The sequence below is a fragment of the Falco rusticolus genome, chromosome 4 (genome assembly GCF_015220075.1).
Source record: "Falco rusticolus isolate bFalRus1 chromosome 4, bFalRus1.pri, whole genome shotgun sequence".
Taxonomy (NCBI): Eukaryota; Metazoa; Chordata; class Aves; order Falconiformes; family Falconidae; genus Falco; species Falco rusticolus.
Genome location: NC_051190.1, coordinates 40,568,903 through 40,582,555, shown reverse-complemented (window position 1 = coordinate 40,582,555; position 13,653 = coordinate 40,568,903). Strand labels below are relative to the sequence as shown.

At 38.7% G+C, this 13,653-nt stretch overlaps 1 protein-coding gene across 25 annotated transcripts in view; it reads right to left on the bottom strand.

Moving 5' to 3' along the window:
• The window catches only part of RBFOX1 (RNA binding fox-1 homolog 1), a 955,581-nt gene that overhangs the window by 258,578 nt on the left and 683,350 nt on the right, over positions 1-13,653 (bottom strand). For 9 of the 25 annotated variants that reach the window (XM_037386474.1, XM_037386477.1, XM_037386463.1 and 6 more), the window contains 2 exons: positions 5,884-6,038; positions 2,910-3,130 (listed from right to left, as the gene is read on the bottom strand). The exons of the other annotated variants lie outside the window; for them this stretch is intronic. In XM_037386474.1, the coding sequence (XP_037242371.1) occupies positions 2,910-2,996 (87 nt within the window). In that variant the 5' untranslated portion in view covers positions 2,997-3,130; positions 5,884-6,038. The remainder of the gene's footprint in view (positions 1-2,909; positions 3,131-5,883; positions 6,039-13,653) is intronic. 25 annotated transcript variants of the gene reach the window in all.

The window sequence follows — 13,653 nt, the reverse complement described above, 5'->3', positions numbered from 1 at the left end:
TTCTCATTAAAAAAGTGTTCAGAAATCATAGGCAATAATAATACCATCATTCCAATCAGTTTTTTTTTAAAAGTATTTTTTTTTGTTGGAAAATAAAACCAAGTTTGCAAGTATATTTCACATAATTTGATAAATTCTGACATATCTGTAATTGAACAACTACCTTCTCTCTCTCCAAGAACATATGCATTCCATTCTTCATCATCTCACTCAAACATAGGATGTCATTAAGATGAATATAAATCTTAATAGAATAATACATGCACTTGGGAAAATAGACATGGCTCTACCTAAAGTGTTTCCACAGATGCATCCACAGTATCTGCCCTTTTTCCTTCATCCTAAATCTCACACACTCCAGTTCTCTGTGACAAGAGGGTGTGACAAAAGGAAGCAGAGGATGTTGGATAGAGTGTACTGATGAATTTAAGAAGAGAGGCTGGAAATGGCTGCACATACACAGCAAAAAGTAAAATAATATACAGCACTTGAAGGTGCAGAAGCCCTAAAGACTAACAGTCCTCCACAGAGATCTGAGCTCTCCTTTGCTCAATCACACAACATAAAGCATAAAAAAACCCCACAACAATAGTCCCCTAAACCTCTACGCAACACTCTGTACACACTTTTCATATGCAATCTTGATGTAAATCCAATTGGAAATCATGGGGAATCCCTAATCAGAAATACATCTAGCTTCTGTAGAAATCCATGCAAATAAATACACTGCAATCTTATAAACCTCTAAAATGTTAAAACAGCCTTTTATTCAAAAATACTTTGAGGGCTGTGGCTCTTAACCTGCAACTCAGTAAAAATATTTGCATAATCAGTTTATCAAGGCGTATTTTTGAAGAAAATCTCCATTAAAGTTCTGAACATTATGTAATTACTGCTTAGAAGAGGATGATGTAAATATGCCTATCAAGTGTCCTTTGCATTATTTATTTTGGACACTTAGGTTTACCTTAAGAGACAAACAATAAGCATTCTAGTATCACAACCTGACTGCAGATACTGCAAATGCAGATCTAAAAGCTTGGGATGAGAAAGCGGTTCAACCATTTAATGTTCCAGTTCACCCACTGACAAGAACTTAAACATTCATTTTGTTTCCAAAATGCATTTTTCAGGTGTGACATGAGGGAGAGGGAGAGAAGAGGGGTGCCTAGGGTAGTATCCACATGAAGAACACTTTTCAACTGGACTTGTAAACCTACCTATTTTGTGGTAGAACAATTCTTATTGCTTGCCTATTTTAGACCTATGCTAATGGAGCAGCACAGGCCTGGATTTATCTTTCTAAGGAAAGAAAGAAAAGAAAAAAAGATTGAAATAAGGCATCCCGAATTTTCGAAGGGCCCTTTCTTCTAATCTGTCTGCTTGGATAATGCGTCCAGAGTGGCATTTTGTAATGACAGCAACTTTCCAACAAATCAATAGTTATTTAATTCCCAACAAGCTCTCGAGTCCATTAAACCTGATTACATTCACCCATTTCAGTTGGGTGCAGTTATTTTTCCTACACCGGCACTTAATCTATAACAGGAACTTATGAGAACTTTCAAAAGCAATTTCAACATCAATCAGCATAGAGTGAAAGGCACGATTTGCTTGTAATTATTTATTGGACAGGATGGCACAAGGTCTGACTGAGCTCTAGCGTCCGACCTTCACCCCCAAATTCTAATGGATATGAAGGCCTGCTTGACATGTTCAAGTGTGCTGCTGTGTCTCACTGCATAAAAAAATAGCATCAGCTTGCATGTCTCGGAAGACACAGCTTTTCTGTACCTGATAATGGCCACCATGCAATGCTATATTTCTATGTCAAACATATGTGTCTGATATTAAGCCTAAAGTGAGGAACAGAACTCACAGTCTTCAATTACTGGAAGGACCGATATGGGGAAAAAACATCTGTTTCAAGCTGTGATTGACCCTCTACATCAGCTAACTGTAAAGGAGCATAAAGAAAATGTACCTCTCCTCCACAGCTAATTCGATTGATCACTAGCGTGGCACAGAAGCGCTGTCACACACGTGTGCCTCTCGACCCTGTTAATGCACAGTATCTAACTACTGCCATTTACAGGGCACAGGCTTTTTAATTGTTCCAATTCTGGGAATGTTACTTGAATCCTTTCTTACTGTCTTCTTGTACTGTAAACTACAAAAATACTTTTTGCTCAATTAGCGTCTACTTAATCTATTCAAAATCCTAAGCCTACCAGCAGAAAATTCTGTAATACCACTTTCGGATAAAAAAAATAAAAAATACAATCCAAAACAGACAACACCAACACCAACTAGATCTAGTAATTGCCAGATCACTTCTGAAATACAGAACTCTTACCCCAAAGCAAGATCTTACACTTGCAGGGTTCAAAAGAGTTAATATGACGTGCATAATTATTCTGTGAAGGTGATACATTTCTATACACACAAAAACACAAACCCTTTTTCATTCAGGGTGATGCATAACATATGAATTAATGCATATTTAACACTATTCATATTTGCTGTGCTAAAGCACTTAACCTAAACACATCATGGTATGTTACTTTGTCTTATGACCTGCCGTGGGAATGCTGACTCCCTCAGAAACCTAGAATGGATAGCAAATCCTCTGCCCTGTGGTCAACCTCGTGAAGCAAAGGCATGAATGTTAAACAGCAGACAAATCAATACAAGCAAATATAGCTCAACTACACCATTTATTCAGCCATGAGAGATGTCAATACACAGATTAGGGTGATCCATCTTTTTGATTTCCTACTGTCTTCTCACTGACTACATGAGAGCTTTTGCCTGTATTAAAAGTGTTTGCTTTCTCAACCATAAAAATTCCAATTATTACTCTAAGTGCACTAGAGTTAAGTTGCTTGTTGGAAGCGGCCTTGCATTACCTGAACAAGTCCAGCGAAGTATGGTGCTGCCGGCAGAATCATTGGCACTCCATATGGATGTAGCAAAACTCCTTGAGACGACAACATGGTTTAAGTGATAGTATTACTCCCACTAAAGCTAAACACATCAATTGAAAGTTAGGGGAAAATCTATATACCAACTTCTTCCAAACTCAGAGCTAGAACCAAATAACTTCTGTCAGGGGCAAAGCCCACATCAGCTGTAAAAAAAAGAAAAAAATTGACGTCAGCAACTCAATGTTAAAATTTTCTTCAGAGACAACAGATAGAGACAACAGCTGCAAACCTAACTCTACCGAAAAAGGAAGGTGCTATTTTGGGACCAGCTTAAGTAACATGACTAACCAACTACTCTTCATCAGTTCAGATTTTTACGTACTAGACACATACAGATCAAATTGTGTACAGATCTACCGATTAGAATTAATTTTGCTATCAGTTCTGGCATACACATGACAACAGTTACTACTAGAAGCCATTTAGAAATTAATCAGATTTATCATGATTGCACAAATAAACATTTCCCTGTATTTATAAGCTGTTAAACGTTCATGTCAGAGTTTAAAGTTAGAGTCTGTTACATCGGATACATATTCTGTCCTGGTTTTTCTTGCTTATTTTAAATATTTGAGCTAACTAATGCAAGCTAACTACTTCTATTAGTGTAAATTATATTTTAATGGCTTTTCTAACCTTTTGTAACATCTATGTTGTTACATTTATCATAGCTTTTTTAACAAGAATGAATTTGACCTTTAGAGTATTTCATATCTGTTCTCCAATTAAACTTACACTCTCAGTGTAAGAGACAAAAGAGGGAAATTTAGGCTGTTTTCCCCCTAAAGAAAACAGATTCGCTTTTTAAAGTACTACTTGCAAGACAATCTCTTCCACAGCTAATAATTTTTACTTTAAAAAAAACCAAACTTAGTCATTAACACCTGTATCACGTGCAATGTATCTTCTACTGCAGATATGACTAATGGCAAGTATTACAAGTGAGCAAGATTTTTTTTTTTTTAATTCAATAAGAATTAGCAAGATGCTTAAAACTTCATGTTACAAGTAAAAAAAAAAAAAAATCCTCTCCTACGGGCTTTGAATAACCAGGGTGTTTCACATCACTAATTTCAGCTACTTGATTTTGTTGCATAATTACTTTTCCAGATAACTAATTGCAGACAAGATTTGATGTGATACTCAATTATTTAATGTCACATTTTGACCATCGTGAAAGGTTTTCAGTAATTGATTCTCATGTATCAAGGCAGCCGTGTTGCACGATTTAGAAATATACCTTAGCAGCTGCCCGCTGGCCCTCGTTACTAGCAGCCTTATACCACTTCTAACTTTAGATGTTGAATTGTGACCCTCTGTGATGCTCTTTTGAGAAACTGCCAATGAGGGCAGCAATTGTCACATGATGAAGCGATGTTTACCTAGTTCCACCTCCTGTTATAGAATCACTTCAGTTTTCTGTTGGGGATAATGCTGTTCACGCTGGTTATCTTGACTTATGCTTAGCTATTAATCATATTTCTTGCTCTTTTCTTATTAAGGAACAGAACCCTGCAGTTTAATTATTAAGCACACAGTAGGCTGACACATCGTGGTGTTTGCCAAAAGATTATCATAAATTCCAATACAAAACCAGTTATTAACTTTCATACAAAAATATATAAACAAAAGGTATATATGAGAAAGTGAGTTGCCATTACAACTCATTTAAAGGTATTTCATTTCTAAAAAAAAGTTCATTCTAAATATTACCTATTTGTTTGGCCTAACAGTGAGCTGCATTTGAAAAGAAAGAAGATTTCTTTCACCTAGGAATGGAGATTATAAAATGGATTCTGCAAGCTTTACTCAAACGACTCCAGTGGGACAATGGACGTAAATAAGGATTGTTAAATCGCTCTGTGAAATAGCTAGCCATTTTTTTGTTTCAGCATGTATGTATTTGATAAGATGTTAGAAAACCTGAGAGCAAGATGATTTGTAGAGGGAAGCACAAACTTAAGGGAAGCTTTTCTGTGATCTCTTTTGGGACAGTTTTGTTTAATATTTTCATTAATTATTTTGGCACAAGGCAACACGCTGATGAAATTTCTTGATGACAAAGTTGGACGATACCGTCAAGACTGAGAAGGATAAGAATATTATACAGAAAGAATTGCTCAAACTTATGGACTGCCTGAATAGAAATGGGCTGAAATTCAATAAGACAAAACGTAAGGTCATGCTTCTGCTAATAACAGAGGAGGAAAAGCCGGACCTCATTGCATCTGTTTAAGGAATTTGAACTGCCAGTGTGATGCAAATATGAAAAGGCAAATTATCAGTATTCCTTAATTAGTTTTATTTCTCAATTAATTTCCTAATTTCTTAGAGGTACTTCCAATAGCATACACTTCTCTATCCATATTTAAAAAAATGGCCACAGTCAACCACAACAGCTGTAGGGAAAGCCCTTTTTGCGCTGTTCAGTGGAATGGAGCGACTAATGTTATAACAGGAACCTAAGAAAGTTTGATTTGTTTACCCTAGCAAAACAATCTGTGAACAGGGAAGAAAACAGTAGGAGGAAGAGACTGTTTAGGCTAAGGAAAACCCTGACACACTAAAAATCAAGGAAAAACTAGTTATGCATACATTTAGGCTGAAAATATTTTAAGTTTTTTTTAAAGTACCCTGGTGTTGGCTAAGTGAGGGTCTAGAACAGCCTTCTAAATGCACAGTAACAAAGAAAGATAGCTTATAAAAGAAAATTATGTGATGCCAATAGCAGTGGTAGTCTGAACTCAGGAACTTATAGGAGGACCCTTCCAGCCCTTTGCAAGCAGTATAAACATTCAAGAACAATGAAAATATCAAACGTGTAAAAAGCATTTATATTTACTACATTGCAGATTGTAATATATGAAAATAAACTTTGAAAATAAACTGTAGTTACCTGTTTTAATGAAAGGATGCTTTGCTTGCCTCACTATAACAACATGCTTCTAAATGTATAGCTGTATGGCACTCCAAATCCGAGCTCTGACTTTCTGGGTGGGCTCTGTGATGATGTCCCATGTGTGCACCAGCTACCTAAGTTCGCACAAACCTCTGTGAATCAAAACCACAGAAGTACAATACAGCTTTACTCGCATCTCCGCCCCGTGCCAAATTCTGAACTTATGCCAATGCAACTATATCAGCTTCACCAGTTTATACCAACATATTTGTTCTCCCTCCCAGCCACAAAAAAAAAAAAAGGAAATTTCTCTATAGTTTTACAGTTCACCATTAGTTAGCATTAATGGTCACTCCTGTTCTGCAGGAATACATTGAATATATGAAATTTGACCATATTGCTGAAGACTCAGAGAATGAGCCAGAAGAGTATTAAATATGTTAATAATTCTGTTTCAGTTTAGCAGGACCTCTGGCAAGATTAAGGTTAAGCATGGCCCTAATTTTTTTTGCTAGGACAGAGCTAGAACGGTCAGTTCTATGCACATCAATCACCTGTCTGAAGCCACCGAGGGTGACAGCACTTACTTCCTACCTACTCCTGGATTCTTACCCCCTGCAAAAAATTGAGCAAGTGTGTGGGTGGAAAACGGGAGATCATCTATTTTAAACAACTAAACAGCTTTCAGTTCCACTACATTCTAGAAAATTGTAATGCTGCTAGAAAAAAAGTGACATGCTAAAGTATTTGCAGTATGCTGATGGAGGGGGTGTTTCTTTCAGCTGTTTCCAAACCTCAGGGTGTTTTTCGGGGGTTTTGGTTTTAATTCAAATTTTTCAAGAACTTTTTGAAACTGAAGACTGATTTTAAAAACAGAAGACGAGAAAATAACAAGAAAATACATGAACGCTACTTTATATAAAATATGTATACACACAAAATACACAATTGTATTTGTTTCATTTCTGCAGAATTTTGCCTAAAGGCAAGTATTATTTATGAAAAGCTTGTTTTAAAGGTGAACAGCAAGCTTCACCTTTAGGTTAAGCAAGCTAAGGTAGCAGTAGAAGGTCACAAAATACAAAAGTATTTCAGGCCCAGCAGTCTAATGCCATAATATCATGTTTTAGCACAAAACTGAAGCTACTGACAGGAGAGCTCTAATAGTGATTTCACCATGGACTTGCTGAAAAGTAATTTGAAATGGGAAGGAAATGGTGACCACTGTACAGTACAGATGCACGCAGAAATAAAGTCAGAAGTATGCCCGAAAACGGAACAACACATTCAGGAAGAACAAGAACAATGAAAATGATGCAACAAGGGCCAAGGTTTTGAACCCAGCTGCATGTAATGCCTAATTGGCGCATTACACAATGACCAAAACACTTGTCCAGGCAAAATCAGGTGCCTAGTTTTGCTATATTTCAAGGTAAACAAACAAACAAAATAAACGGAAAGACTTCAGTAACTTCCCTGGAGCCACATTGCTTGGAAAAGGCAGATCCCTGCAATGCAGTCATCAGCCAATCAATGAAATGTGCCCTAATCAGATCCTGACAGAAGTAATCTATTTAGACCACCTTCCTGCCAAATAATTAATTCTTCTTAATGCCTGTATCTAGTTCAAAATACCACAAACAATGGTTCTTCCAAATGCTATTCCACACCAACGAACTTCAAATCATTTCTACTTCCTTCCAACACTGGGTTAACTTTCTCATCTCACAGATCATAAATAATTGAGGTACCACTTTGGCACCCTCTTTGTAGCTTATGGTATGTCATATCTGATTCCGTTAAGCTCTTCTCCAAGCCTCCCGCTTCCTGGCCACCTTTCCTATTGTCCAAATGCCCTGCATTTTACCTTTAACATTTTACTCAGTGGTTTTCTGGTAAAGGAAAACCCAGAGCTGACAGGATGAAGTAGTTTCCAGGTCTCCTGGTAGTTTCCATCATCTGTGGAAACTTTTGATTATTGTCCCTAAAAAAGAGTATTAGCAGATCAGTACCATGCATGCTCTGAAAGAGAAGGTGAGCCGCCACTGACAGCATTGCCAGAGGGAAGCAGACCCAGGCACTAAATCAGATACTGGTAGATAGAGCAAGCTGTCTGGAATGTCTTCCCCACCCTCCCAACCATGACTGATGCCACTTCTAGAACTACTCCGCTCATCTTCCAAAGACTATTTCCACTTTTCTGTAAAAAACATTTGGGACCAAAGGCTCTTCAAGGGCACCAGAAGCACTATCCGGACATGACCCCTGTCCTCAGCTGCTGACTCCATTCCACTTTTCCCAGCAAATCCCGAAGTACACGCAGGAGCTGTTCATGCCAAGTGTCAATTCCCCAGCCAACCCCGGCAGAACCAAAATACAATGTGGATATTTTAGTGCCTTTTAAAGTACAAATTATCACATATACAAACCAAAGATATCTACTGATCTCATATCAATACAGGTATGGCAGATATCAGAGTCTGTCAAGTTTATTAAGCATCTCCGTTTATACTAGTGTATAGGGCAAGAGTATAGAAGCTGTTTACAGCTGGGACAGCATATCTTTTTAAAGTGTGTGGAACACTTGTGGGATAAAGAACATTTGGTATTAACTTGTTTTTCTTCTGAACTTAAAAGTTTCTACTTGAAAATCACTTCAGCTCTCAAGAACAAATAAAAAACTAGCTGCAGTTCAAGATGAACCTAGCTGATTCTTTCAGTCAGAAAACAACAACGCTTCACTTCCACTGAAGTTCAACTTTCTAGCCTTTTTCTTTTAAATATACAATGGTGGTAAATTGAGAGACTTCAAAGATAAAGATAAATACCCTGCTGACTACAAGAGCTTCAGACAGAATCACCTTACACAAAAATTGAGGAAGAATATTTGGGAAACAACTTGTAGCACTAGAAAACTCAAGGCTTTCACATTATAGGCCAATTGGTCTTGTATTATTTGAAGCGCAATATCTCAGCAAACATTGGTCTCTGAATACATGGCCAAACCTTTTTCTTTGGTTTGACTAACTCCAGACTTTCTTTTCTGTTGCTAGCACTGTGCGCTGCTTCACCTGCCACTCACCAGCTGAAGCATGGCACGCTTCCTTTGTGTTTCTTTTGGAATGCTCTCACAAAGATCACTTCTCTTCCCTCGTGCACTTTCCCACAATATGCCCTTTTACTACCTCAGCAACTATATGGTACTTGTTATCACCTTCAAGGGCTCACTTCAGCCTATTGCAACCCAAGCTAATCACGTAAACAACCAAAAGATTAATAACTTCTTCATATTGTCTTGAATATTACACTCCTTCCCCTCCTAACTACACTCAAAATGGCATCCAGGCTTTCTCCTGTAATGTCCCCATACCAGGTAAGAACATCCTATAAACATCTGGAAGTTTTATCATTCAGCTCAAAAAACCTCCTCTTGCCAGGATGCCACGCAGAAATACTTCCTGGGGATGAAGTGACTGCCGGGTGGGATGACCACCAACATCCCTTTTCCTCTGCAATTCAGCTGATAATTTGTAACAATCTTAGACTATAAATCTATTTTTAAGAGAACCGTGTCTGGTACAAGGAGATCACCTATAACATTAATATGAAAGAGTACACACATTCAAAAGGTACACATCTACTTTACTTTTTCAGGAACACGTGAAGGCAGAGATTTTTACAGAAGTGGCTTGCCCTCTTCTTCATCTTTAGAAACCTTCAGTTCCTGCTTAGACTGGATTGCTAGAGATAGACATTTGTCTCCTGAGAGCAGATAGAATGATTTACCCTTCAGTGAGTCGCAGAACACATTCACTTACATAGGCTATAAATGTATGCTGGAGAGAGGAAGCCAGGTTAGAAAATGAAGTTAAGGGATGCTCTGTGGCTGGACTTCCCTTTGGCTACAGGGGTAGGTAAGGATCTGCCATCAGCCATACGTATCATGGCACAGAACCAGAGAACAACCTGTGAATCACTGCTCCCTGAAAAAAACCAAGCAAATAGCTATAGGTGCCTTTCAACTTAGCAGTGTTTTCAAATGAATTAGATTCTGAATCACAAACAGATTGGTGGTTTTGTGCCATAATTTGTGTTAAAATTAAAGCAGGATTAATCTGGGAACTTCAGTTATTTAAGGTGCTGGACACTGAACTAGAAAGAAGGATAACATTAGACAGCAGTCACACCACAAATCGTCTTTTAAATCTACAAAGAGCGGCACAGCACACATGGCAATGCAAACCATTTGCAGGGCAGAGCTCCTTCAATGAACAGCTCCATGGCCCCGTACAATTCTATTTATGAAGGGAGCTTCTCTCTCTTGTAGCGGCCTGGATCACTCAAGAGAATTTAGCTGCACAGCTGGAGGAAAATACTATTGCTTTACCTACCAAGAGTTGATTTTGACATGTGTACATTACCACTTATGTACAACATCGAAGCTGTGCTGCATAGGTCTTCGCTGTGTTTCTTATGTCTTAATGAGCACAGCATTGCTTATTTTTTCTTATGCAGTTCCCTACCGGCTTTTACTACGTAATTCCTCTTGGCTGGATAGCATACCAAATCAGTTGTACTTTCACTGTTGGCTTCTTCGGGAACAACCTCTTCTCCATCTCCAGGCTACTTCAGATATCTTTCACTACTCTGCTCTTGAGTTTATCTGTCATTTCTTAAAAAGTTGAGATAAGCCTCCAGTCTTCACCCCCTTAATACACTCAGGATTTGCTGACAAGTAACAGCTACTCGTTCCCCTGAGTTCGTATTAATAGGACTGCACAGTGAATCTGAAGATGGTGTTAAACCATCCCTCCTGCCTGTATAAATACATCATTCAAGCACCCTATGATGACAAGTGCAACGCTCTGATTGCAGAAAACAGCATAGGGTAGATATCCTTAGCAAGCAGGGTGCCTTGGAGAAACAACTTATTCAACCCCCAAAATAATAAAGACCCTACAGGTCTTTAAAGGGGTCGGAGGGAATTTCTGTTCACAACTGACAAGTTTCATACTCTCCAGAGATAAAACATCAGGACTTGAAGGCATCAGACGTAATGCGAGCTGTAATTCAGCTCTATTCAAGACATTGGCAATAATTTCCAAATGCTGAAGGTTAGCCAAGCACTGCAAGAGAGGAGCACCTGAGGCGGGTAGGATTTGGCTACAAGAGTTAGAAAGTGCAGTTGATATGAAGGTTGCCTCCAAACCTGATACCACAAGGTTAAGAAAGCTCTTTCAGATTCATTGCTACTTGATGTCTGAAGTCAGTTCAGTCGCGTAGAGATCTCCTAAAGCAACTGTTTGGGGATGCACTTAATCCCATGTTCAGCAATTGAGCCCCCACTCCTAAGCTCAGCCTGACGGCTTACAGGCAGCTGCTGGGCACGGCCTGCCCGGCCAATGGGTCGCATGGCACAGCGGCGTCTGCCTTCTCCTGGGATGGATGGATCCCTCTGGCCCATATCTGAGGGTCTGTGCCTCAGGCCAGGTCAGCGTGAGAGCAGTTGCTCTGGTACCCTGTGCAGGCACCCTCACCTGAACCCTGAACAGCTACTACACAGAAAAACTGCTTTGAAAGAATAAAGTTCCCCAGATTAAGCTTCAACAAAACATCCTGGGAATACAGTAAACAGATCTCACCTTGAAGAATCACATCACCCGTTTTCCTTCCTTCCCTCCCCCAAGACCATTTAGACAATATTCTACATATTCATTACACATTCCAGTCCTAAATAACTATTCTACCAAACAGTTGATTTTCTTCAGCAACCACAGCGGATACTGAATTCCTGTGACCCCTTGATTTCTCATGTTCTCTCTCACCACAGCTTCCTCAGGCCAGCACACACCTACAGGGATCGCGCTATTGATCAGAACAACAGACGATACAACAGGCGCTGAAGAACAGAAAACCGCAAGCCTGTTGTATCAATGCCAGATGGTAAGAGCCTTTCCTGTCATCCACTTCTCAACTTTTTTACTTTTGGTTAATTCCATTTTAAATTAGAAGGTAATAAAGAAAGAATAGCCTTTTTAATCTCACCTTCATTTAGGTTTTAATCCACCTTTGTCTGTGCCCTTGGAGCGCACCAGCAAAGGACTGGTGTAAATTTGTGCAAAGGAGGACAACAGAAGAGGCTTATTTCTGTTTTTATTGAAATCGGTACTGCGGCTGACTTCAGCTGATATTGAGGTTATTAGCTGGATACAAGCAGGATTTTGTTGCTTCAAGAAATAAGACAAAGAGTAAGTAGTCTCCTTCTAAGACCTGAGATGTGCCCAATTCTCCTGCACTGCACCATAGGATCAGACACGAAAAATTTAACTCAAACTCTTTGACCGAGAGCATCTTACGTTTTCTCAAGATTTTTAAACTCTGCTTTAAATGCAACCCATAATACTGTCTAGTAAAAAAAAAAAAAAAGCAAAACAGCAAATTGCATGGAACAAATGGAAACAAAAAAAGAAAAGAAATGTAATATTGCCCTATAAGTTTTGAATTTTCTTGCTCAAGAAACTCGAACCACAATGAAAGTTCATATCCTGTTGGTCCCACAGACATAACTTTTGCACATCTGGATTATAAATGCTGTTATTGGAACATCCCGCTGGTATTGCAATGACAAAAAAAGTGCTGCGTAGCTATTTCTACAGAACTGTCAGATTTCAGAATAATTAACAAATCAACTGGGACTAGTGAATTCTAATATAAATGATTTTCAAAGGTTTTTATATCCCTCTCAATTTTTTTCTTAATGTCTCCTTCACAACCTTAGATGCTTGTGTGATCTAGTACTACCACATAAGCAATGGAAGTTAACAACTTCTGTTGCTGTCTACGAATCTGTTTGACTATTTGTGGCACTAGTAACAGTGCTAATTTTCCTGAATTCTTGTCCTCTACTGTTCAGCCCTGATTAGCTCTTTCAGATTATACAAAGTGAAAACACTGAACAGTTTTGTGCTCCATAGTCCTAACTCTTCACGAAGCTGTGCAAACAGTGTCCCCTACCACAGATCAGATGCTGCTGGCTGTAACTCAGCTTCCTTCACAAATCTGTGAAAATAACCTTCCCTTACAATCTTCATAAAGCAGTTTCAAAGTTCATTTTCTGCTGGAAGTAGGCACCACCACGTGCATAATTTTAGTGCAAATAAGCGCTTAAAACTATTCTCAAGCAGAATATACAGGAAGATGATGATGAAAGAAAATGCATGTAAACTGTAAAATGCATTAATGTTACAGCATAGCCAAGGATAACATCCTTAGTGGATGTTAATAAACTGTGTTGATCTACCGCCACAGAAATTCTCATCCCAGTTTTCTCTCCCATTAAAATCCATCTCTGTGTTGCATACCGTGAAAAAAATAGTGACTGCTCTGTTCCCACACGGACATTTGAAGACACCTGCATGGTTTCTTTGGTTGTACAGGAACACATCTGTTTGTTCATAACAAGCAGTTCCTAAGAGACACACCCTACCAAACCATCTAACAATAAACATTATGGAAAGAAAAACAAACAAAAAAACCAACGAAACCCAAACCCACCGCTCCTCCCCCACCCTGCAGTGGGTTTCTGGAAACACTTTGAAAACAAAGTTCCCTACAAACAGCACAACCCTGGCATTCCTTTGGTTTTTAGATAAACTATTTAGAAGGTCCTGTTTGAGTTTCCATTTGTCACATCTTTGTGGAGCATCAAAACTGCAAGTGTAATCCTCCAGGTCTACTGAGGAGCAGTTACTGACACTTGAAGAGAGC